Source organism: Mauremys reevesii, linkage group 5 (assembly GCF_016161935.1).
Source record: "Mauremys reevesii isolate NIE-2019 linkage group 5, ASM1616193v1, whole genome shotgun sequence".
NCBI classification, from domain to species: Eukaryota; Metazoa; Chordata; order Testudines; family Geoemydidae; genus Mauremys; species Mauremys reevesii.
Window position 1 is genome coordinate 39318429 of NC_052627.1, and position 24922 is coordinate 39343350.

Consider the following 24922-nt stretch of genomic DNA (forward strand, 5'->3'; position numbering starts at 1 on the left):
AAATGTGCTCTTATATTAAGCATCATAAAAGACATTCTGTATTTTAACACTCAGTGATCTCAGGACTTTTCCATCTCTACTTGCCAGTATCCTATTCATCTATATATGAATATTAATTATCTTAATAGTTTGGTTTCTCTCTATACAGTGGTACCGCTGTCTACATTTCCTTTCTAATTTTAATGAGCAGTGATTTTCTGATATTCTATTATTAGGGGAGTGGGTGGATCTGTGGACAGTTCAGAGAAACTGCTGGCTTTGGGGTTTATGTACCTAAAGGATTACTTAAAATAAATAGTTGTATAACAATTTTTATTATTTATTTATTTGTACATGGGAAGTGTGCTACTTAACTAATTTGCTTTGAGGGAGTAAGCCACTGTCAGTCATATATTCTTAACTAACAACCACCATCTTTTTGGAAGCAGGGAAGGTTGTGTGTGTTCTTAACTTGGGCAGTACTTGAAGATTTTGATCTTAGATTTAATTATTACAACCCCTAAATATCTTTAAAACAAATATTCAGGTGCTTTACTGTGACATTGAGGTAAGGGAGACAGGGGTGTGGGTGGGTGTTTGTATGCGTGCGCATGCGTTCAAATCCATTTAATGCTTTGTTCATCCACCCTGTCATATGTATCACTGTGTGCACTGCAAGCAAAGACAATGGGCATATCTAGACTAGGAAAAATGGTCATGATTTAAAATATGTTGGTAACTAATTAGCACCATTTTAAACATAACTTTGCACCTTATCTAGAGAGGGCAGATAATGTTTCAAAACATGAAAACACTTGTTTATGGTCAGCTTGTTAGCTGAGGGACCAAGGCTTCTGGGAGCTACTCTTCTTGTCCTCTCCCCTGGGTGAATACCTACAGCTTCCCCTGTGGGCACAGAGGGCAGCAGGGTGTGGGGGGGTCAGGGTCTTAACATTCAATGGAGTTGCACCAGGGAATAATTTGACTGACTAGGATAAGGTAGGCGGTAACAGTTTCACAAGTGTCTAGGTGACTTAAGATCTTAAAGTTGCATTTTCAAAAGTGAAAGTCATTGGGATTTAGGCTCCTAAGTAACTTTTAAAACTGGGACTTAAATTTCTAGGTCATTTAGACCCAGATTTTTAAAGGTATGTGGTCCTAACTGATTTAGGAGTTTACATTTCATTTTCAAAAATGATTTAGGCACTTATAAGCCTAAATTCCATTGACTATCAATGGGATTTTGGCTCCTAAGTGCCTAAGTCTCTTCTGAAAATGAGAATTAATCTAAATCAGTTAGGTATTTCAACAGTGACCACAGCAATACCAACATACTTTTAAAAATCTGGCCCTTAGACACTTTGGCATATGTTACCCACATCCATCACAGTAGCTTTAAATGAAAATTTTATTGCACTCTAATGTTATCTAGTGTTTAAAATGTAGCTTTTTAGTATCAGAGCTACAGTAGAAAGAAATAAAACGTCTGCAACAAAATGTTACATGATACTTTGTGTACTTCCAAGCAGGGCGGGGCGCAGCAGGCAGGGCGGGCGGCGTTTCCCTGGTTGAGCTGAGCTCGGGCCGAGCGGCTCGGGTCCTGAGCCCCGGAACGAGCCGACTCCGGACCTGCTGCACCTGCGCGGTCTGCCCCCCTTCCGCCTCCCCGCGCTCCCCGCCGCCGCGCTGGGCCGGCAGGTCCGCTGGTCTGCGGCTCGCGTGCGTGACCTGCCATGCCGGCATGCTCGGCAGGAGCTCAACCGAGCCGGAAGAGGGGACCCCGCCGACCCCTGCGGGGCGCAGCGCTCCGCGCTGCTTGGGGCAGCCTACTGTCTAGAGCCGCCCCTGCTTCCAAGAGTATATACATAAGGAGTAGGGTTTAAAAAAAAATTGCATGTTGTGATCACTTTGGCATCATTCTAAGTCTCCACAGCTATTGTTATGGTTTGTTTTATTTTAACATTGCAATCACATCATTTTTGGCATCTTACAAGCCTAAGAACTTGTCTATGTGCAAAAGTTGTACCACTTGAACTATACTGGTAGAGTTAAAGTGACACAACCCAGCAGTATGGATACTGTTATAAAAGTGTTTATACCATTATAGTTATTCCCATATGGGAAGGGAAATAAAATAAACTAAACTGGATAAGGCATCCTTATGCAATTATCACTGTATCCACATCTGGGGTTGTACGGATATAACTATTCTGATAAAAAAAATCACACACTGAAATACAGTAGTTATGCTGATACAAAAACAGTGTGTGGGCCGGGCCTTCAATACCCAGAACTCAGATAGCCTGATCTCTATATTGAGTAAGGATAATTAATCCCATTCAACTGCATGCACAAAGATGTCTTAGAGGAAGAATGGATGGGGGGGATCTAGCAAATCCACTTTATTTTAATAATCTGATACTAAATACTTTGCTAAAAATGTTCTTGTATCCAAGTATTACAAGACACAGCATATAATTTGTAAAATAAAAATAAAAACTACATTTATTTGTATCTCAATCTTGCAGTCCATACTGCAGCAAAACTTTTATCCATACTAAATTATTATACAGCTTTATGCCTCTTCTTCCCAACCACATCCTCTGAGGGGTGCTCAGAACTTTTGAAAATTGGGATACTAATTTAGGCGCCCACTCTTTAAAATCTAGGCCTTCCCCACCTAGTTTCTTGCAAGTGCTGCGACATCTTGGATTTGTGCTATTTTTTCAGCATCCCTTGTTTCAACATTTTTCCACCTTCATTTCTTTTCCCCCTCCCTCGGTGTTGAGGGGTCTCCCTTATCTTTCCCCATTCTGTTGATAACCTTTTAATATCCCATCCTAAAGCCCATGCTTCATAATGATCCTCCCTCTGACAGAAAGCTGGATGGAATTCCTTCTAAATACTACTCCTGTTAATTTGAATGGAGACGTGAGTATTGGGCCTCCCTAGAAAAGCATCACAGGGCAGCCACTTTAGGAACCATTGAGATCTGGTCCTCCAGCAACTAGAAGGGCTAGGGATGAGCAACAGCCAATCAAGGCCCAACAGGCCATAATAAAAGGAGCTGTTTGCTGCAATTGGTGGAGTGAGTGTTCTTTAGTCTATAGCCAAAGAAACCAGGCTGGGCTAAGGCCCTTTGCTGCCACAACTGGTGGCAGGAGTTCAGTAGCAACAATGCTGATTCAATTCTAGAGAAGGGATTAAGCCCCAGAAGGGTAAGAACCTATTTCATTTATAATTCGCTTGGAAGGGCAAGGAACTTCTTCCAATTGAGTTGTTGTACCCTGGTTGGGGTTTGGATAGTGTGACCCAGCTAGAGGGCTCAGCCACAGAAGATCTGCTGAGGTAGGCTGACAGCCTGCATAGCAACAATAACCCACAAAAGTGTGTGTCTCATTTTGTGAGAGATGCTTTACTTAGACATTATTGTCCTTTTTCTCTGACCTTGCACACTTCACCACATGCATTAGGAACTTTGATCTCTAACAACAGATATCTTGCTCTAATATCTTGCCCTGGGAAGTGGTACTCAAACCAAGTTTGGAAAATACTAATTTAACATGTACCTAACACGTTTCATTTTCCCAGACCTTTGCAAATAGTAAAAACCTATCTCAGAGGGGTGAGGTGAGGATTAAAGTAATGTCCCCTTGTCACAGAAGGGGCAGAGAGCTCAATGGCCTACCAAAAGTCACAGAAAGAGTCAGTGTCATAGTCCAGGTTAAAGAACTCAGGAATTTCTGGCTCCTAAGCAACAACTCAGAGCTCTTGACCACACTTCCCTAAGCTAGTACTTCTCTCTTTTATGCCTCTCTTGGGAAATGCACTCATTTGAACCTGTGCTGTGTGTTATCACAGAAGATGCCACTGTTATGTAGCACAATTGCCAAATCTCATGACTTTACTGCAAATCTCATGGTATCTTGCATTTTTTCTTAAAGCTCCAGCTCACGGAATCATGTAAATAATGAGAATCTCTGCTTTTTTCTTTTTGAAGGAATTCTCTAGCCCTCTAGGCTGTGGGAAAACTTGAAAACATTAAGCCTTTAGGCTTCAAAATAGGAAGACAAATAAAGACAATCACATCTATTATTCTTAAAAATCTCATGATTGTAGGATGTGACTCATGACTTTTCAATGCTTGTATTAGGTAGAGAAGTAGCCAGTTCAACCAGACCTGTTCTGTTTGTTATACTTCCTAAAGTGCTGTTTTATTAAGTGATACAAATTTGGGTTAGGTACTATATATTATGAATCAGTAGTATGTTATATTGCAGGGGTGAGCAACCTTTGGCACATGGCTCGTCAGGGTAAGCACCCTGGCGGGTCGGGCCAGTTTGTTTACCTGCCGTGTCCGCAGGTTCGGCTGATCGCGGCTCCTACTGGTCGCGGTTCGCCGACCCAGGCCAACAAGGGTGGCGGGAAGCAGCGCAGGCTGAGGGATGTGCTGGCCACCACTTCCCGCCGCCCCCATTAGCCTGGAGCAGCGAACCGCAGCCAGTGGGAGCCACAATCGGCCGAACCTGCGGACACACCAGGTAAACAAACTGGCCTGGCCCACCAAAGGTTGCCGACCCCTGTTATATTGTGTGCTGTAAAGTGCAAAAATACACTACGACCAATTTTTCAAGACGAGGTGGCTAATCCATATTTAAACCATTAAATAACAGTTGCCCAATCTTCAAAGATGCTGAATGCCTTTACTTCCCATTGATTTTGAGGAGCTTTGTGGGTGCTCAGCACTTCTTGATATCAGGCTACATTTATATACATGGCTAAATATGGACTTTTAGGCATTCATTTTTTAAAATCTTGGCCTCTATATATTACTTTTTCAAGAAATATATTACTTGTGCTCCCTGCATATTGGCAGACAATCCTTTGTGCTGGTGTGAAAGCACTATTTTGTACAACAGTAAGACTGGCCTACTGGTAGACTTTTAGAGGGCATTATTTTAACACAACCAAAAGCTCACTACCGCATAAGCACATCTTCTTCCAGAGTCCAAATACAATGCTTTACTAATAGTAAAGCTGTCATGGGTTCTCCTTGGAAACTCAGATATTTGTAAACATCAATCTCTGAGCTAACTATAACCCCTATGCCACTACTTAGTGTATATCCAGTAAGGTGTGAATCTTTGGTACGACTCTTATTAGTATTAGAGAGCATCTTCCAGAGACAGTACTTCCAAGAATGATGGTAGCATGGCAGGGTGGGGACAGTGGTGTGATACATTACAGAATCATGTATTAAGATTCTATGCATGGGAACCAGTCAGTATAGAAAATTACATATATTTAATAAGGTAAGAAACTCTGCAATTCCATTATCAAGAATCAAAAAAATAGTTTCCTTGCTTTGGAAATACGTTCATCCAGAAGACTTCACAAAATGACAGGGTAAGAAAATTAGATTTGTGCTTAATTCCCCTCCTGCCACCTTTGCAATTTTAACATGATATAAAATCTCATCTCTTGCCTTTCCCAGAAGCCTTGTTAACATCTTGCTTTCATCTCCCAGGCAACTTCACCAATATTAAAAGGTCTTCAACCTTTCTTTTAAAAAATTAAATTAGGAGTTAAATTGTAGATGATATTTCAGTTTTAATGAACTGTCCTTGCTTTGCAACTATAAAAGGAAAGCAAGTTATAGAGGCCAGAAGGAGAGCAGCCCCAGACTCTCACAGGTCCTAACTGCTGGGCTGGGATAACTGTGATAAATTATCTGACTTCAGTTTATGGAGTAACATTTGCATAGCATGCTAACCACACGTAATAAAAAAAGCCTCTTCCAGTATCTCCTGCTTCTTATAGGTCTCATTACACAGCAGACGGAGACTACGGTATGCAAAAGAGAGAAATTTACCATCTGCTAAGAGGCCTGCAGAAATCAGGGAGATAATGTTTCAACTCCTGACCATGAAAACAAAGTATATTATACTCTATTGAGACTCTAGATTTCCAATTCATCAGAAACCACAAATCCCACTGAAATAACAAATTGGTGTTTATCAAAAAGTATATGGGGAAACCAAATAATGAAATAAATTAGCAGTAGTTTCTGCTTATCACCAGAAGATTAATCCTCTGAGGTTTTATATTCTAGTAATGCTAAAGCAAAGCTGAAAGAGCATGGGACACTATTGCCGAGAGGGTTTATTTTACACTTTGTAGCACATTTCCATTTGGATTACCTGTAGGCAAATGTGGATGTTTGCCCTGTTTTGTAACTGCTGTGCCTGCCTCTGTTGGTAAAATTTCAGTTCAGGGATAAAGAGCACACCTGTCAAGACATCTTGCTTCTTTGGGTACATCTACGCTATAGCTGGGAGCATGCTTCCCAGCTTGGGTAAACAGTCCACATGCTAGCTCTTCTCAAAATAGCAATGCAGCTCAGGCTACTTGCCTGAATACGTACTCAGGGATCCAGGCAGGTTTGGTCTCAGGCAGCTAGTCTGAGCCGCTGCCCATGCTCTCCTTGGCTTACCCTGCTATTTTTAGTGCACTAGCTTGAGCAGAGCTAGCATGAGTCTGTCTCCCCAAGCTGGGGGAACACACCCCTTGTAGCCTTTGAGCTCATGTAAAACTGTAGACTTTTTTTTTTCTCCAGAAGTCTAAACACCGTCCAAACACACATGCTCCTATTAATCCACTTTTACTCAGAAAACAAAAGGAAATCAGGTCCATCTCAGAAATAAAATCTATAGAAATTAACCAAAAGCAAACACATGTTCTAATGTAATCCTGCCCGGCACAATAGTGATACTGCAAGTAGCCTTTCCCAATGACACTATATTAAATGCAATTCACTAGCTTTTGATAATAGCCCAGTAACATTTGAGCAACAATAGAAAAGCTCATGAGGAAATGAATAATTCTGTATTCAGAGCACAATTTGAATGGTACGCGCTAAGTAAGGCCTGGGGCCACAAACTGAATGAGCAGGATACAAAGAAATATTGAATAGCTACCCATTCAGTGAGCACCATCCATTCTGTCCACTGAATCAGATGGGGGTCCTGTGGGAAAAAATAGTGTGATGGAGTAATTAAAGACTGTATCCTAACCCACATGCACAATTAGGTTAAATCATGGCAACCTAAATTCTGATATTTTCTAACTTTTGAGAGCTTCACTTTGCCACCTTAATGTTCTTTAATGTAGCTTTAGTATGTAATTTCCTAGGTTTAAAAAAAAATTCAGGCTTTTTTAAAATGTGGAACTTATTGATTCTCATAGGAGTGATTAGCAGGATTAGACCTCTTAGAACCACCACCCACCCATGTGATAGCATTAGTAGGTTGTCATTCTCTATGTGGGCCAGCCACTAGAGGGAGATGAGACACATATTTTACTTACAGGTTTCACAGGTATTTGCTAACAGGAGACTTAGAAATCCTGGGTTCTATTCCAGGTTTCTGAAGCCACTGTATTCTAGTGACCATTGACCTATGCCTCTGGCCCCTGCAGTCTGTGTTCCAGTCCTACTCTCCCTCCAGCACAGCTCTCCTCAGCAACTCATTCTAGCCTGTCTCATCACCATTCCCCCATAGCTCCACATCCCAGTCTTTCCCCACCCTTCTGTTTTGTCCCAGTCCTCCACCACCATCCCTCCAGCTTCTTATCTCAATCCCTCCACCCTGTTTTCCCCCAGGTTGAGCTCCTCATCCCTTTGCATTCTAATCAGGTAGCTTTCTCCCTCTCTCCCTCACTGGTTGGGGATCAGCAGGGAGAAGACAGTCTCACTGCTCTCAGTTCATGTGCCCGGTGCCACAGTCATCCCTGACTACCAGAAAGAACAACTGCAGAAAAAGTACTGCTCAACCTCTACATCCATGGGATAGACCATTCTCAAAGCAGACAGCATCTTCAGAGATTTTAGCTGCCAAATGTTAATGAGTCTCTAGCGAACATGTGCAAACTGACACATTCCAGAGGCTCATAACTAGGCCAAATTTGGGCAGATTTTCACAGGGATAGCAAAAGGCAGGGAAGCACCCAGGCCAAAATTAAAGTTCCTGCTCCAAAGTAAAGAGGTGCTAGGCCTTTAATTAAATGGTTGTACAATTTTTTTTAACATGAGTGAAACATTTTTTTCTTAACCTCATGACTGGAAATGACTGAACAGTTTTTGATCAAATTTTCTGAAAAAAATCTTCACCCCGAAACAGCCCCCCATCATGGAAAACTTCAGCTCAAACTGCTAAAGTTTGGTTAAGTTATAAGCAACTGAAACAGGGTATTATGATGGAAAGTGTCAGGCCTCTTTAACTACAGGCATGGATAAATGTGCCATCTATAATTTTGGTGGCTTCACAATATAAGTGCAATTTTTAAATGTTCTTCTTTTGAAAGCATTGTGTATTGTTTCTTAGCTTTCCTTGTTAGGAGTAAAATGTATTTAGAAAAACTAACCCAAGGCCAAGCTGCCTACAGACAACTTCAGCATCTGCATCATCCCACTGGTCATCACAGACAGTCCCCCATTGGCCAGTGTGGTAGACTTCCACTCTTCCTTCATGAGCATTGCTCCCACCAACCAGACGGATTGGAATAAAGGCTACAGTTAAACAAAAAACAGAGGAAAAAGTCATTTATTTCCCAAAATGATATTCAAAGCTATACACAAATGGAGAGCACTCCACTTTCCTTGGCTTTGGTCAAGTATTATGCAATTTCTTAACTAGATGAAAATCCTGAAACTGAACTGGTTAGAGAAGCCTAAGTGCTTGCAGAATTTTAGGGCTATAGGGACAAATGCTGCTCTCAGTGAAGAGGGTGGGGAGGGGGAACGGCACCAATGTATGTGAAGGCAGCATTTACTCCACAGAGTCTAGATCCTGGCTCCCCGAAGTCAATGGCAAAATGCCCACTGATTTCCAGTGGGGCCAGGATTTCACCCAGAATGTCTTCTGGCACTGATCCCAGTCTGTACCATAGTCAGTCAATGAAAAGTCATTCTATCTGGATTATTTTAATTGAGGAGGGCTTTCCCCCTAACCTCTCCCTGCAGTGAGTCTTCCTTGTTGCTTAAATTGGGGGCACAAGGTTCCCTCCATCTGTGACTCCTGCACAGTTTTCCTTTCAACAGCTTCATATCTGAGCATGAAACTACAATGATGGAAATGATACACCGTTATATAATGCACTTGAACTATTTTGATGTAACTTTTAAAAAGATTATATCAGTATCAAATGTCTGGATGACTAAAGTGTGACTCAGTTCAGTTTACACTCTCCAGCAAATTAACTTTACCCTGTTATCTTTCCATTTATTTGCCTGCTGAAAGTGAGCATTTTGGAATTTCTGAAGACCCCTCTGAACATTTCACCAGCCATGAAAGCTGATGATTTTTCTGATGAAGCTTGCGTAGAAAGGCTAGTGGTGGCAAGAATCTGCAAAAAACACAAGCAACTTCAAATAACTTTACCTAATTAACTTCAACCCTAGACTATGGACTATAAATCAATCTTCTTCTAGCACTCTTAAAACAGACAAAGCTATTTTATTCCACTATGTCTAAATGAGCCCTCTAAGCAAAACAAAGAGGCTTTCTGTTGAAATTTCAACTTCCTTTGAATAGAAGGGGAAACTTGGTGAACTAGGTAGTGTGACTTTCAAAATGTGTATTTTTAATTTCTTCATGTATTATCAACCTCATAAAATTGAAAGCTTACTTGCCCTGGAAATAATATGTAGGAAACTTCACTCTCAGTTGCATGAGCTTTAAACTTCACAACAAAGGATTCAATCCACACTGACATCAATGGAGTTATATCTGCATCAGGAATGCAGAATAAGGGCCAAAGTGTGAATATTTGCCAAAAACAGTGAGATTGTAAATACACTCTAATGACTTTTCTAAATCTGTTCATGCATACATAAAACATCAGTATTTTAATGCACCTCCACAGTGTGTGGGGGGGTGGGGAGGGGAGGATTGAAGAATCTACAAAACAAACTAGCTACTTGTATAGTCTTTCTTTCTGTTTTGTGCAAATAATAAGGGTCAAATGTTTGAATTCTGGTTGACCTATTTATGCTAGCAATTCTTTGCTAATGCATTCACTGTCACTTGGACACTGCAGGTATAGTCAAGAACTTAAATATTCAAGAGTCTGAAATTATATCCACAATTATTTGAGGCCACACTTAAGCAGGTTAAAAAAAAAAAAAAGAAAGCCTAGCTAAAAACTTGACCCTAAGTGCGGCTGAACACAATTGCTTAAATGCCAAAGATAACCTCTCTCTTACGGAAATTATTTATCCTCAAATATATAACTGTTCACTTAACTTGGTGGAGTTAGAGCTAAGGGAAAAGATTTAAATAGTTTAAGTAATACATCCATTTTTTAAATAATTTTTTAAATAAGAGGCACGTACTACCTACAGATCCCAAATATATTCACTCTGATAGCACAAGTGAAGAACTCTGTTTGTGTAGAATGTACACTAGGAGTTAAATCTTGATCCCATTGAACTCAATGGCAAAATTCCCATTTGGCCTTCAGTAGAACATCATTTCTCTTACTTTAGTAGTCCAGTTTGTTTCCGAAATTAACCGGAATACTGTCCCCATTTCCTGTACAATTGTGAAGGTAAGTATGACCAAAACAACTTGATCACTTAATCTTTGAACATTTTAAATATCAAAATATCCTTCATAGGAACTTGGGCAAAAATGTGTCCATCCCTGCATGGGCCATAAGGTAGAAACGGGGAAGAGAGGGTACAAAGCCTTACACTTTCTTGTAACCCCGTGCAGGGGCCATCTACAATCACAGCTCTACTCTAGTGCCAGTGGTGTTAATTTCTCAATGAGGGTAAGGTGAGGATGGAATCATGGCCCCCCAACACCCATCACAGACAGAGCCCAGGGGAGCTGCTGCATGTGGAAGCAGAAAGCACACTGCACCCTTTCCAAGAGTGACAAAACTCACTCCAGCATCTGTAGCTGCCCTAGACCCCCTGCCCCTCTGCTTTGGAGAAATTCTGGCTAGTTCATACTAGGATGACCAGACAGCAAATGTGAAAAATCGGGATGGGGTGGGGGGTAATAGGAGCCTATATAAGAAAAAGACCCAAAAATTGGGACTGTCCCTATAAAATCGGGACATCTGGTCACCCTAGTTCATACAGAATTCCCTCTGGGATCCTCACTGCTGCACAACCTACCCTTCCTCACAGCCTGTGTTTTAAAGCAACAATTAGCTATTTGCTGCTCTCAGAATGTGGAAGGACTTTTAAAAAGTGAATGATACTATGCTACATTTTATTTTAGATCTTTTCTTGGAAGAGGAAATTAAACTAGGATTGTTTTTTAATGAAATCATGTACATCATGACTGTTCAAATAAGGCAAAAAGTTAATAAAAAATTATATACTTTTACCATGGGAAAAGCTACACATGACAGCAGCTGCCATTTTTTGAGGACATGTTCCGCCCTGCCAGATGTCTTTTTCACACAGCAGTATATTTTCTTCATCACCATGGCAACGTACATCACTCCAATAAACAGGGATAAGGCCCAGTCCAGAAAATGGTGTATACGTTGCTGTACCTCTTTTGCTGTAGAAGGAAAGATCAGCATCGGCTATTAGGAAATATTTGTTTAAGATGTTCACTCACAAATGCATGAGAGGCCAAATCCTGGGGTGCTCAGCAAGAAAAAGTTGCAGGGCAGAATCCTTGTCTGCAATCAGTCAGGATGTTCATGCATTTGGGTCCTCACCACTAATACAGGATATGAAGAGGAACACCAGATGTAGCCTGTTTTTCCCCACTCCAGTATAAGATGGTTTGGTATAGTGGAGCCACACTTCACATGGACCAATTGGGTCTGCATAACTTCTGACCCAATCACATTCCCCTTTCCTGTATGCTGAGTGGCAGAGACCAACCACAGAGATCTCCTCCACAGGCCACAAAAGGGCTGCTTCCCTACATGAGATCTTCAATCCTCTTGTTCCACTATACAGCTAACTCAGTTTTTAAGGGTACGTCTACACTGCAGCTGGAAATAACCCTCCCAGCCTGGGTAGACAGACTTGCACTAGCTCAGCTTGAGCTAATATTCTAAAACTAGCAGGGTGGGCATTGAGGCTTGGGGTAGCCACCTGAGCTCAGGCTTGCTCCCAGATGCAGTGTAGACATACCCAAAGCCACTTTTGTCCTTTATGTGCTGCCACAGGGTGCCCAGGATTTGTCCCATCATTAAATGAACTTTGCAGACAAGAAAAAAACAGACAGTGTAAGGCCAAATGTGTAGAGACCCTGGGAACCTGAAGAATACCCACAATTTTACCTCATCATTTGGCCCAAAGTTTGTGCCATGACAGCATAAGCATGCGTTGTTTTCCACTCTTATTTGCATGGATTCTTATTTTTAGTCACTCTTGTTTAAATGGTTCTGTCATTTACACCATCACTTTCCTTGCTGATAAGGATCCTATACAACCAAAATACTCGAAGTGCTGAAGGTAGGAACAAGTTAAAATGAAAACAGGATAAAGAAATATTGCATGTAGGCAGCTGAAACCATAAGCAAAATCACAGCCTCCAGATGGGCAGAACTTTTATCTCCTCTAATCTGCATATTTTTATAAGTTGGCTTGGTGTATGCAGATTAACATTAGACATTCCAAAACAGCTTAGATTCAGTTCTGACTGGCACTCTTAAGAGTGGAATAATCACCAGAAATGTTAGAGTGCAAATATTGCAGACTAACACCCAGAGCCTGTAGCAAACAAGATGACATTTGATGTATAGCTGAAACAATGTCAGAAAGGCAATAAAGCCACCATATTTTGTGAGTTACTATGAAACTGTAAACTGAATGGGATATTGAGATGATTCAAGTAATTGGATTGGCTAATGCACAAGGCATTGATTCTCTAGAAGCCTAAATTGCATTATCCTTGAAAAAAATCCATACACTTATGAGCATTTCTCATCACCCCACCTCACCCCCCATTTTCATTTTATAATAATTACACCATCTATATAGGCACTTCCTAGAGATAAATGACTGGCTAGAGTTAATGGAGCACAGTTCAATTCTTCCTAGCTGGTAATTATCACCAGAAAATACGCTGAAAGTTGTTATTTAATTAATCAAACCACTGGGAAATATTCATAACAACCTACTGAGTATGATATGATAGTCACACCTGCCTATCAGATCCCGTAATTTAGACAGTCATTCTCCTGTCTCTGTCAGAGATAACTTTACAGGTAGTGAAAGGTTAAATATACACATGCCCTCCCCTGCAAATAAATTTGGAGTCTTGACAAAACATTTTGTTCTCTATTTCTATTTTCTGCAGGGATCTGGTAGAATAGATAATTTCTGAATAGACAAATACAGAAATAACTGCTGCTTGCTAGGCCCAGAAAGTCCCAGGGACAGTAGGAGTGCTGAGGAGTTAGCCTAATTCGGGGCTTCTCAACTTTTCTGTAAACTTTCTCCATGAAAACCTGAAACCATATAAAACGTGCTTGCTTACAGGTTTCATTACAAATCTGAAGTTCAGACAAAGTCTTTCAAAAGCTTTGCTAAGGTGTCAACATTTAAAGTTAACCTTACGATGCAGACACACAGAGAACATCTAGTCATGTGAAGCCCTACGTAGCAATAATACCAGATTTGACCAAAAACTAATTACGACTCCCTCCCCAAAGCTTTTGTTGGAATGGGTGTGGGGGATTATTATTAAGGTGACAGACCACATGTCCCTGGAAACCTGCAATATCCCTGATTTAGGGCCTGTTTAGGAAACCTTGCTGGTTTTACAAAAAATTGCTCTATCCAGTGCTTGCCTCACTTACGTTGGTATAGCTCCACTGACTTCAATGGCACTTCTCCTGATTTACCTCATGTACAGTGAGGTCAGAATCAGGCCTCATATTTCTCCCCTCCAGTTTGTATTTATTCCCCTGATGAATCTAGAGACCTGAAGGACCTACTGACCAGATGACCCTGTTAAATTTGCATGGTTGTTGTGAGTATGTATGCATCAAGGATCGCCCCACATCTTAACAACATTCCTCAGACTTCCCAATGAGTTTTCTCCTTCAGACAAATCCTCAAGACATCCCTTCTTTGCAAGTGAGACATCAAATCTACAGGATGGTAGGAAAGAAGAGAAGGGGGTTGCTTGACACTCTTCACTCACTATCCCATGCACCCCTCCCCAATTCCCATGGAAACAGTCCTTGCATGCCCTAACCTTTCATAATCAGTTTCACAGTTTTCCGTGTGAAAACCTGGTTACCATCTTTGCCTCCCATTCTCTTCAGATACCAGAAGCAGCCTACAAAACCACGTGTTGATTCTCACAGCAACTCCTTTGAATCATTACAAGAATTGGGGGTAAGGATTCTGGGGATAACCAGCTTTAATATACAAGACAGAACAGGTAAACACCTCAGGAAGCAAATATTAGTGGTTGCAACCTGCTTACTACCTAGTTATTGTGTAACTGTGGACGGGTGGGTAGAGGGCACTCTTTTACCTTGCCTCAGGCAGCAAATGCTTGGTGCATCTGAGGAGTAACAGTTGTGAGTGTTTGAATGTTGGGTCATGGAAGGAAAGATATTAAAACTCAGGCCTAATGTTATATTGTAGCATTGCTTCACAAATATCTTAATAGCATTGGACACACAGTTATGGATTCAGCTGCAAAGTCTGTAACACAATACCCATTTCTTTCTCTGAAGAAGTCATATAAAGGTTTTATGTACACATTTCCAACTCTCTCACTAATACCTTTGCTAAGTGGGAGTACCACTTTCTCTGTCATTTAGAGACTGTATCAATTGAGAATGAAGCCATCACTTAAGAGCAACACTTTTTTCCCCAGAATAATATCCCATTCCTAATGGATTTTAAAAATATCTATCAAACCCAGAGCTCTTAAATATGACATTGAAATAAGCTGGTAAATTTGATCTGGGACTAAAACTTACCCAAGCTCAAGCTGCCGACATATGACTGATGCATCATTATTGTCCCAATGACTGCTGCAGATTGTTCCCCAAATTCCATTCAAATAAACTTCAACTGTGCCTTCAAACTCATTCTTGCCACCTCGAAGTCGCACTGACCCTAGATAAGAGAATTTTAAATGATTTAAATAAGATGTTTGCTGTCCATGACTGAGTTAACTTGTGCCATTTGAAGGACATGCAGTCTCAGCTCCACTCTGCTATAAATATTTTCATGTATCATGTACTTGCTTAGAGTTAATCAAAGAGGGTGCTTCTAATTAGCACTCTCTGATATCTAATAATTCCTTTGTGTTGACTCAAAAGGAGGTAACCCATTCATACAATAATTTAATGAGGAAACATCTTCATTCTAACACTGCAGCCAAAATATCAAAGATGTGGGGGGAGAGAGTATATATATGTACATAATATAAATATGATAGTCTATACATGAATTTTGTTAACATAATCAGCAATGTTATAAAAAGGAAACAAAATATTATACACAAGTGGTATATTTTTATCTTCCATCTGATTTAAAGGAATTATAAAACAATCACATGGATTGCATAGCTTCTGCACTGACCCACATAATATTATGCATGTCATGGATGCCAGCAGTTTATTTCAGGCCAAAGAATGCATTTGTTCTTACTTGCCATCAAATGCTTGATGTAGTTATTACAAATTCATTATAGGCCTCTATCAAATTTCCAAATAAAACAGCCTAAAAACATAATCATAACACACATTCTTTTCCAGTCCTTGTGTGTGTATCATCAAAATACAGGTTGAGAGCACAGAACACAAAATCAAAAAATTGAATAGTTTTACAGTAGATACTACAGTATTCTCTTTCCAGCAGTGTAAAAAGTCCCTACAGCTACATGCAATTCAAGCACCAAATGCAAATGTGTGAAACAGTCACAATCATATTTGTTATGCTACAAAGGGAGAGCAAACAATGAATGGGCCATAAAAATGCTACTAATTTGACAAGAAGTTAATATATTGCAGCTGTTATCAAAAACTGTAGATGGGTATTGCATGAAATATCAAGTGATCCACCTGCCCATGCTCTGTTCTATTTAATAGCATAGCATAGGCCCTTTCCACTCTATAGTTTTTTAAGCAAGGGGAAAAATATTTTTATTTATTATAATGGCGAGGTTAAATTTTTGTTCCCTCCCCACAAATTTCACTGCAAGTCTGTTCTGTTTTGAATGCAGTTCTCCAGGGTTATAAAACCTTGAAGGTGAACGCTTGCCAAGTAATTCAAGTCCATTAACCTCAGACTTGATGTATGTACTTTTTTGACCGTGACTTTATTTTCACAGCATGTAATACAGTAATATACAAGTACTGCTTATTAAGTCAATTTTATAAGGTGATCCTTTTATACAGAATACATGATTTTGTAAAGATTTAATTATAACAATACTATATAAAAGCACTGAAAGAACAGCATTTTGAAGACTCTACTATATATCTGGATAAATCAATATTTTACTCCATTTTTTTATCTCCTATATCTGTTCTTTCCAAAACCCTTCTTGATAGACTATTATTTTAATCACAAGACATCAATTGCGGACACAGCAATGTTTAGAACAAAGTGATTCCTGACATACCAAAAAGGGGGCTTTAATAGTTGTCTGTCTCTTAAAAAATAAAAAGGTTATTTTTGTACAATGATCTTTTTCCTTTCACAATCCTGTGGGACACCCATGGTAAGCAATAAGAGTGCTTCCTGCATAAATATTGCAAAACCTTTCTGTTATCTGGATAAGTAAATACTTGAAGAGTAAAATTCTTCTTTCAGAGCCACAAGATAGATCTTGACTTCAATATTCTGCTCTTTCTGCATCTACAGAATTCCCATTGGCAACAGTGAGACTACTGATATACAGAGAGTAGACTAAAGTAGTCAAGATTAACTCTGCACATTGGATAATTTTACCCTAACACCTGAAGTCCTTTGCTTGTCTAACATTATAATATATATAATATCAGACATTACATAATATAATGTATGTTTATAAATTCTCCAAATTTTACAAGACCTCTACAAAAGTTTTATTCACAGGATGTCTGTTTGCACAATATCTGACAAAAGTAAACTGATACAGTACTGTATGTACTTCATATGTTATTCATGCACTCTAAAGTATGTGTGAGTATATATCATGTGACTTGTGTCATAATTATGTAGTGGATAAAACCAGTTTGCAAATGAACTAAAACAACTTCCCTCAAAGTTTACTTAACATGTTGCAGTATTCTGGCACACTGGCAGCTGCTACTCTGAATTTAACTCACCGGATTCATATAGTTTTAAAATACACAAATGACAAAATGTGATACGTAATTTCTATATGAAGGAACAGAACTAATTTTAAATAAACACATCAGTCTTTTAAACTTTTTGGTCTGGCTCTTTTTTCTATAGATAAGACTCTTGATTTTGTAATAGGCCTAGTCTCTTAATATGAGATATATGATGTACCACGGTGGAACAGGGAATTACATTTATCAACACTAGTATATGTTCATAACGTATTGCTAATTAGCTATTCATTACTATACCCTTAGAGAGAATAAATGGTCCATGATAATGTATTTTCCTGAGCGTACGTGATTCTGTACATGCACTTAGGGCCCCAGTCAGGTTCTTTTAAGTCAACGGGAAAACATCTGTTTACTTTAGTGAGAGTAGGATCAGACTCTTAGTTACAAGAAAACAATTTAAAAGGCCTTCACTTTAAGAGTCATATATTGTAAACCTAAACCCTGACAGACTGCATGCCAAAGTTTGCCGATCCCTGCCCTAGACCCTAGAGCAAGGCCGCCATAGAAGCCACGCCCATTGGCTACTTCCCTGGCAGCTGTGACTATCTCCTCTCTGGAGGGGATACAGGCTCTGGAGTAGAGTTACCTCCTGGTAAAGCAGCATTACCTCATGTGTGGATTTCTGCCCAAACTGCTGGGTTAGCGGGAGAGTGATTTAAATGGTGATTTAAAAAATAAAATAAAAAGAAAATTAAAAAAAAGTTGACCGGCACTGAAGGAAGCATGCCACCAAGAACTACTGTTTGTCTCTGCTACCATCATACCCATCATACACATCCTCTCAGAACCCACTGAGTCCTGGCCATCACCTAGAGTGGCTTCTCAGAAGGTAGGAACACACTGGAGCTTCTGCTTCTCCCTTCTATTCTCCCTGCCCCATCTCACACCAGTAGTTTCAAAGGATACAGATAATCCTTTTTGACTAAGGCCTGGTCTACACTACGTGTTTATACTGAATTTAGCAGCATTAAACTGAATTAACCCTGCACCCGTCCACACAACGAAGCCCTTAATATTGATATAAAGGGCTCTTAATACCAATATCTGTAATCCTCCCCGACGAGGGGAGTAGCGCTGAAATCGGTATTGCCATGTTGGATTAGGGTTAGTGTGGCCGCAATTCGATGGTATAGGCCTCCGAGCACTATCCCACAGTGCACCATTGTGACCACTCTGGACAGCAATCTGAACTCGGATGCACTGGTCAGGTAGACAGGAAAAGCCCCGCAAACTTTTGAATTTCATTTCCTATTTGACCAGCGTGGAGTGCCGATCAGCACGGGTGACCATGCAGTCCCAAATCCAAAAAGAGCTCCAGCATGGACCGTACGGGAGATACTGGATCTGATCGCTGTATGGGGAGACAAATCTGTTCTATCAGAGCTCCGTTCCAAAAGATAAAATGCCAAAGCATTTGAAAAAATCTCCAGGCTATGATAGACAGAGGCCACAGCAGGGACTCGACACAGTGCTGCATGACAAGCGTAATGGAAAGCCAAATAATCAAATGGACGCTCATGGAGGGAGGGAGGGGGGACTGAGGACTCAAGCTATCCCACAGTTCCCGCAGTCTCTGAAAAGCATTTGCATTCTTGGCTGAGCTCCCAATGCCTGAAGGGTCAAAAACATTGTCGCGGGTGGTTCAGGGTATATGTCGTCAATTTACACACACACACACACACCCTGCATGAAAGAAAAGGGGGAAAAATCGTTTCTCACCTTTTTTCAATGTCACCGTATGTCTACTGGATGCTGCTGGTAGACGGGGTGCTGCAGCGCTAAACAGCAGCATCCCCTCCCCGATGGCAGATGGTACAATAGGACTCATAACCGTCGTCATCATCCCGTGAGTGCTCCTGGCTGGCCTTGTTGAGGTCGGCCGGGGACGCCTGGGCAAAAATGGGAATGACTCCCGGTCATTCCCTTCTTTAAGCTTTGTCTCCTGGAGATTCAGTCCTGGCTGGACTATCATAGCAGCTGGAGGCTGTGCTCCTCTCCCGCCCCCTTTAATGTCTAATGGAGATTCAGTCCTGCCTGGACTATCATAGCAGCTGGAGGCTGCCTCCCCCTCATTTTATCTCACTAAAAAGTCAGTGTTTCTTATTCATGCATTCTTTATTACTTCATCACACAAATGGGGGGATAACTGCCACGGTAGCCCAGGAGGGGTGTGGGAGGAGGGAAGCAACGGGTGGGGTTGTTGCAAGGGCACCCCCTAGAATGGCATGCAGCTCATCATTTCTGCGGGATGTCTGGGGCTCTGACCCGGAGTGGCTGTGCTCTCTGGTTCTTTAGTAGGCTTGCCCCATATTCTAGGCAGGACTGACTCAGAAATAACTGACAAAAGTATCAGTGGAAACAGGGCTGGATGAAGATGTAAATGTCCCATGCTCCCAGAGTCAAGTGATCTCATCAGAATTTGTTTCATTTACTTAAAATATATTTCTAGCTCTGTTGGTTGCAAAGTAAAGCTTCAAAATGTGGCCTGAACATAAATGATACAGTGATATCTCCCTGAGTCTGCAGGTTGCCTGAGGCAGTGCTCTAATAAGAAGTGCATCTCAATTGGATGTTATCACCAAGACACTTTTCTAAGGAGCCCCATCAACACTACCCCAGCAGAGGATTCTGAGCATGGCAGAAGAGTGCTGCGAGTCTGCTGTTTCCCTAAGTAATTTAACGCCCAGCCTCTGTGTATGGGAGAGTGGACCCATGCTGCCACCCCATATGCTCTCAAGGGAAGGGAGATCTTGTTGCCAATCTTGGGAGGAAGAAAGGGGGCTCTGCCTGTCTGGGAAGGGAGAAAGCCCCATGGCATAGGGATGAGGCACAAAGGCACAGGGGTACAGGGGTACAGGAGGGGTGCATGTCCTAGTGTGTCTAGGACCTCAGACTGCCTTAATCTAGTTCAGAATGAAGAAAGAGGAACAGAAAATCACATATACAGACTATAAACCTACACACTCTCAACAGAAACTCCCTTTCACTTCTACGTGTTTTAGATTACTGAGGAAAAACATTTGCATTGTGTTTCTCAATCAGTTTCACCCAAGGTTACTGACAGTCAATTGTGTTTATATACAGTTTGGTAATTTTAGTTGCTCTGGGATCTACCCCAAGTCAGATGGTTTCATAGATGGTGTTACCGTTTAAACCAGGTTGGGTTTGCTTCTAAATGCAAGTAAGGGTATCCGTTCGGCTATTGCTGAGACTTGCTCTGCAACACCTGCCACATACGCTCAGGATGAGACACAGGGAAAGAACTCAGCCAACTTTTAATTAACTCTAAAGAACAGATGGGCTTCATGTTTCTTGCAGCTTGTAAACAGTATGACTGTCCCACTTGCCCCTCTTGTTAGTTTGCGCCTAAATCCAAAGATTCTAGCTGTCTGTATTCTACATCTCATGAAGAACAAGTGTCAGGATAGATTGTATTTGAATCAAATGAGATGGGGATCACTTCCAATTGCTTATGTGCAAATTTTACAGCAGATGTGTTTATGATGTTAGCTAAAGGTGTGCCAGCATTTCCTTTATAGGCTGCTACTATGTTCAAAGGTTTGTAACTTGGATGTAAATCTATTTTTGAGAAGCGGGATGGAGGCTGATACTTGATACCCATAGTTCTAGTGCTGGCTGTTCTGAAGTTACAAGGGTAGAGCAAAGCACAAGAAACATCTTAAGTTTGGAAACACATGCAAACATCTAACATCTGTATTTTCATTTACATTTTGGGATATACAACACATTGTGCGCTAGTACTTAATGAACTGTTAAAAACTTATGTTTTAAAGTCAAATGGCGGACTGAGTAGTGCCCTGAAAGTCATTGCACTAACTAGCCTTTCATCCCTGAAGGCCTTGGATCAATTGCTAGTTAGATCTAAACTGAAAATGAGTTTGATGGTCTTATCCTTGTACATAATGGTCATTTTCCCACACCATTTAATCCCCTGCAGTAATTCAGCAAAGAGAGAGAATGATCCAAAATTTGCAAAACTGGGCCTGTCCTAATTAAGATCTGAAGTGTATTGACTGGTCTGTATGGGGATGTCAGTGCAAGAACTGCTTATATTATGGGCCCAGTGGAGTCAATGGGAGTCTTTTTGTTGACTTAAAGGTGTGCTGGGGGCCTGATCCAATGTCTGCTGAAGTCAGTGGAAAGACTCCCATTGATTTCAGGGGGTACTGGATCAGGCTATGCCTCCCTGTAGCCAATGCTATTAATACCTTATTTTCATGAGCATTAAACTCAGTCTGAAATGATCTAATCCCAGTAGTTTACCCTTGGGAAAAAATGGATATTGTGCATCCATGAGAACTACTTTTTCAAGAACCAGCAACGTTACTGGACATTCAGGGATCTTTAAGACGGAAGATTCCTAAATATTGCATGTATTGGTTGAAATAGTTCTTTGGAGCATTACAGTTCATCATGTCAATGATCAATGGCTTAAGACTCCTTTAAAAATAAATGTAAATGATAGGCATGTAATGGAGCTGCAATTATCTAGCTAATTGGATAATCAGGGGATAGTGTAGAACCGTAATAAAAATGGCTCCAAAGAAGTTGCTTCTGTCTCAGAGAGAAATATGACTTTCAGGTATAATTTTTATTCCATGCTTTTTTTTTCTTTTTCTTTTTTAAACATTACAGGGAGGAAGTATAGACTGATCAGACAGGGGCTTGATCCTTCTCTCACAACTGTATAGAGTGGTGGTAACTCAATGGGCTTTAATGTAGTTACTCTGACACAACTGGTATAAATGAGAAGAAAATCCAGGCCCTGAAATTCTGTAGACCTGGAATTTATTTCCAGCTCTGCCACTAATTTATGCAATCTTGGGTAAATCACTTAACCTCTCTGACTTGTTTTCCCCATTTGTAAAATGGAGGAGAAAGAACACTTATCTCTGAGATTCTCAAATGAAAGGTATTAGAACAGTTTTATGTTGTACAACCATAACGTTGTGTATACTAGCATTTTCTTATTAGTATTTTGACAGGGTAGTATTGTAGACAGTTTAATTTATGGTTTCTTTGGCTAATCATGAACACCTTTTTTGTTAGGTTGCTTTCAAAAAGTAAGTAACAGCCAAATGTTTATCAATTCAGAAGGAAGAAAAGAAAATAAATATTTTAAATTATAAAAACGGGGATTACACTGATCAGACAAAGCACAATTTAAATGAGATTTTTTTGTTTGAATAATGTTAAAACATAAAGCAGTTAAGTACATACACACATGCACTAAAGGTCTGTCCTATTAACATTAAGGATAAGACAAACTTAAAGCCAGAAACTCAGAGTAAAACCTTTACACATGCCATAGTGTCTAGCTATTGCAGATGCCTAACTATGCATGAGTTTCCATACCACATGTGCAATTTGAGTGACAGACTGAGTGAGATTAACTCTGAACATCCTGCCTTTTCTTCGTGTAAATCACATATTTAACATAGCTGTATTCTCTTTCTTTTTACAGGAAACTATTTATTTTGAGTCAGTGTTATTAGTCTTTGTAGAAAGTGGGGCTGACTTGCTACCATGCTCCATCACACACTTTCTGAACACTGCCTAGAATTTTTGGTATTTCTTTGATAAAGGCTTTAGAAATGTGTCCCATTAGAATCAATGGGAGTTTTGTGAGTAAATAAGTGCATGCAATATCTGGCCTTCTGGGCTGCTTACACATGTACAAGTTGTCAAGCAGCAGCATTAACTTATACACCCAATTTTCCCAAGGTTTTAAAAAAAATGAAAGACAATAGCTGCAAGCTGCCTTATTAAAGCAATTCCTTCCTGTTCTGCTTAGCAAATTTCCAGAGAAGTGCACCAAAGAACAAAAAGGAGATTATTGTAAATTGAATTAGTGGTATACTTGATACAACTTTTCAGATCAAACAGTATAAGAAATAGATTACCAGAAAAAGGACACAACAGGACCCTTATGCTGCAAAACAAATGTACTGATGCCTTAAAGGTTAGAAACATCCTATCAGAATATCTCTTAAATATGCTGTCTTTTTTTTTTTTATAAGAGATAAATGTTTTTCAATTTCCTGTTCTTGAAAGGTCTGTTAGCAGGGAAATTGGTGTTAACCTCATACACTTCCACAGTGTGGTGAAAATGAGATTAGGTGAGTTCAGCTTAGCTACATAGGACTCACTGAAGGAAAGTCATCATCTATCTGTACAAAATTCACTTCTAGTGAAATATGGCTCTGCCAAAATCCCCTTTACAGAAATGATCACTTGCACACACTTAACACGTGTACATTCATTCTGTAATAGCACAGCCAGTTCGTTACAGCCTTTCCCTAGGGAAATGTGTTCGATACACCAGCACACCCCCAAGGCACCCAGTGCGGACACACAACTAGCTCAGCCCACACGCACAACCCAGACAAAACACAGCAGCCAACACACGCTCATTTCTGCAGTTCACCCACTCACGCATAGCAACCAAACGGACACACACAGGGCAGGACACAGCGGAGCCAACGCACACTGCACACAAGCAGCCGTTACACGCACCCTTCCCCCCTCGGCGCGCAATCAACCCACTCTCACAGCCTGCCATCTCGACACGCACGCGATGCACCCAGCTGCCAGCAGCGCATACCCAGCCACGCAATCGAGGCAGCAGCCGCCTCCACAGGTATCCGGCTGAGGACAGGCTGGAGCCAGCGCGCCTGCTGCTGCCAGTGCAGCGCTCTGCCTCCCTCTCTCTCTCACACACCCACCCACGCTCACCTTGTTTGCAGTCACAGTAGCCCCAGTCCACCCTGCCCCGGCTGTTCCTGTAGAAGCACCAGGGTCTGCTCCTGCCGTCGGGGTTCCTGCAGAAGTTGTGCTGGCCCCGCAGCCCCTTCCCCTGCGGGCTCTGCTCCAGGAAAGTGGGCACCTCCGCCCAGGGCAGGCACTCGGCGCCGAACTCGGTCACGTTGACAAAGCGCCCCCCTGACCCCTCGCCTCCAGGGCAGCCGGGCTGGTGCTGCGGGGCCGGCGGGGCGCGGGGCGAGCGGGGATGCTGCGGGCCATGAGCAGGGGCAAGGGGAGGGTTAAGAGAGGCCGCGTCAAAGCTGCCCGCTGCGGGGGTCGTCCCTAAAATCAGAGCCACCAGCAGGCTGGGTAATGCCATGGTGCCAGTGCCGCCTCTCCCGGGCCATCTCCCCCTCGGCTCTATCCCAGGGTGAAGGGGGAGGGCGGGGCCGCCGCTTCCCTCTAATCCTGCCCCCACCTCCTCCGGCGCGCACACACCCTCCCCCTGGCCGGCTCACGCTCCGGAGCAGCAGAGCCGAGGTACTTGCCCCCGGAGCGGAGCCGCCTGGCTCCCCGGGAGAAAGGGCGGCGGGGGGGCGAAGAGATGCGAATTGCTGCTACCTGCCTTGGCAGCTTCTCGCCAGCCGGGGGGCGGGCCCTTATCCCTTCCCCCCCACACACACATACACGCGCTTCCTTGCAGAACACGGGGTGGCCTCACCCTCCTGCCACCCCATCAGCTGGGCTGCCCACACCAGGCACCCACGGAGGGCCAGTCCCGCTTCCTCCCGCCCGCTCCCCTGGGCGCCCCCCTTTGGGAGCGTCCGGGCAT

The 24922-nt window shown here is 41.7% G+C and overlaps 1 protein-coding gene across 3 annotated transcripts in view; it reads right to left on the reverse strand.

Annotated features, from left to right (window-relative positions):
* The window catches only part of PRSS12 (serine protease 12), a 66720-nt gene extending 42026 nt beyond the window's left edge, over positions 1 to 24694 (reverse strand). For 2 of the 3 annotated variants that reach the window (XM_039542668.1, XM_039542667.1), the window contains exons 1-4: positions 24082 to 24694; positions 14956 to 15094; positions 11377 to 11555; positions 8401 to 8545 (exon numbers count right to left, since the gene is read on the reverse strand). In XM_039542668.1, coding sequence (XP_039398602.1) covers positions 8401 to 8545; positions 11377 to 11555; positions 14956 to 15094; positions 24082 to 24469 — 851 coding nt within the window. In that variant the 5' untranslated portion in view covers positions 24470 to 24694. The remainder of the gene's footprint in view (positions 1 to 8400; positions 8546 to 11376; positions 11556 to 14955; positions 15095 to 24081) is intronic. The other variant, XM_039542669.1, reaches the window with a different exon arrangement.
* Positions 24695 to 24922: the final 228 nt, after the last annotated feature.